The 1,903-nt window shown below is 44.7% G+C and overlaps 1 protein-coding gene across 2 annotated transcripts in view; it reads right to left on the bottom strand.

The window, feature by feature from the left end:
* LOC116397181 (cyclic AMP-dependent transcription factor ATF-1-like) overlaps positions 1-485 on the bottom strand; it is a 3,405-nt gene extending 2,920 nt beyond the window's left edge. For both annotated transcript variants that reach the window (XM_031872404.1, XM_031872405.1), the window contains exon 1: positions 438-485. In XM_031872404.1, coding sequence (XP_031728264.1) covers positions 438-468 — 31 coding nt within the window. In that variant the 5' untranslated portion in view covers positions 469-485. The remainder of the gene's footprint in view (positions 1-437) is intronic.
* Positions 486-1,903: the final 1,418 nt, after the last annotated feature.

The raw sequence follows: 1,903 nt of genomic DNA, 5'->3' as shown, positions 1-1,903 counted from the left end.
AGAGAGAGAGAGAGAGAGAGAGAGAGAGAGAGAGAGAGAGAGAGAGAAACACAGGGAGAGAGCATGACTAAGGAGACAAGCAAACCCTGTGAAAATGTTTATCGGAGTAAGCTTGTTGCTGCTGATTGTGGAAAATGTATCTAATATTTCAACGGTCCTTTGTTACTTTTTAAGAGGAGCCCACTCGTGATGTTATTTGAGGAAATCATTAAGCTCTTGAACAGTGATCTGGGAAAAACATAAATGAATGTGTAATGTCTGAAAAGCCGATCACAATAACCCAGATCTTCTTTTTCAACTCCAATACAAGTTAACTGTACATTTTGCCAAACTGAATGTTGACATTCAAAATCACTAACTATATTTTCAGAGATTCCTAAATGAGTAATTCAGCTGAACAACAGACCTGTCAGTAAAAGCGATGGTGGCAAACATACCTGTTTCTGTGTCCTCCCCAGTTACAGCCATACTGTCTCTACTCCCAGCTCCTTCCTTCAGACTCTTCTCTCTGACTGAAATGTCACCACAGCCAACGCTGAGGCTATGTGTGCAATTTACAATTAGAGGCACTGACATCACCATGACATCACTGGCCTCCTGATGTCAATAATGTGGTTTGCCCCCCCCCCCCCGACGCAGCACTATGAGTCAGGGGCTCTGCTGTGTGTCTTTGGGAAGGAATGTTCTCCAGCTCGACCGGAGCGCAACGCTGAAGATTGACGGTCCTTTTCGAGGTGGAGAGGATTTGGAATTCAATCACTAAAAACACGTTTTTTTGTGGTTAGAACTTCAATGTGTGAGCCAGATGAAATATTGTGTATTTTCATTGCTATAATCCCAATGGAATATCTATAAACTATTGTAAAGAAGTGTTTTACTATTAAGCCAGGTTTCTCATATAGCCAAGTTATTAGGTGCATGTATGTGTAGTCGCTGTGTGATTCGTTCCCGACCCAAAGCTAGGAAGGAGCTGGCTCCCTCTGTCGGCTTTACGGAGGTAAATAGAGGACCTACTTTTTTAAAGGACACATGACAACGTCCCATGTTTTGTTTGACAATTTCTCAGCCATTGGAGGAGAAAGTGAAGCATATTTACAGGAAACCCTGAGCGACTGTCCCTGTTTCCTTGTTTGCTACCCATCCTAGTTATTTAGTGGTAGTGGTCTGGAAATTTAGGGGGTTACCTGGAAATGTTCGACCATTCTTCGGTTCATCCATCGCCTTCTTGTTGTACACAAGGGTTCTCGGTGGGGGCTGTGGTGTTTGTGTGCTGGTCGTGGTCATAGAAGCCAGGTTCTGTGCCCCTGCAGGGAGGAAATTGACAAGACCTCCTTGACGAAATCCAACTGGGAAGGTAAAAAAAAAGGTGAGGTTATGCACTTATGGCAGGAGAATCTTCCTGTGAAAAGGCTCGTCTCATGGTGGGGAACACATTGGAGCACTCAGAGGAGACTATACAGGCAGAATGGGAGAGGAGAGACTGCAAGCAGAAGACCAAAGTCAATATTCAAACCCTGGACTCTTGAGCACCACCCTGCAATTGTGTTTTTTAATGTGACACTTCTACAATACACACATAAGTCTGGTTTTCAAGTGTTACCTGGATGTGGGATAATATAGTAGTTCTGCGCCATATTCATCGCCTCCCCATAGCCTCCCCCATAGCCTCCGCCATAGCATTGAGGGGCGCAAGACTGCAGCGGTGGTGGTGGTGGCATGCTGGTCATACACATGGACGGAAGGTCCTGTGTGCTCTCATGCCGGAACTTGACGGGAGGTCCGAGAAAGAACCCAACTGGGAGGGGAAAATGGTTAAAAAAAAAAATCAGGGAATTCAATTTCCCAATCTGTGATTACAGCAACAGTAAAGCATCTACTCTTTTCATACAGTGTGTGATACTTG

Source organism: Anarrhichthys ocellatus, unplaced genomic scaffold (assembly GCF_004355925.1).
Source record: "Anarrhichthys ocellatus isolate YVR2014 unplaced genomic scaffold, GSC_Weel_1.0 scaffold63, whole genome shotgun sequence".
NCBI classification, from domain to species: domain Eukaryota; kingdom Metazoa; phylum Chordata; class Actinopteri; order Perciformes; family Anarhichadidae; genus Anarrhichthys; species Anarrhichthys ocellatus.
This window is presented reverse-complemented; position numbering and strand designations above follow the sequence as displayed.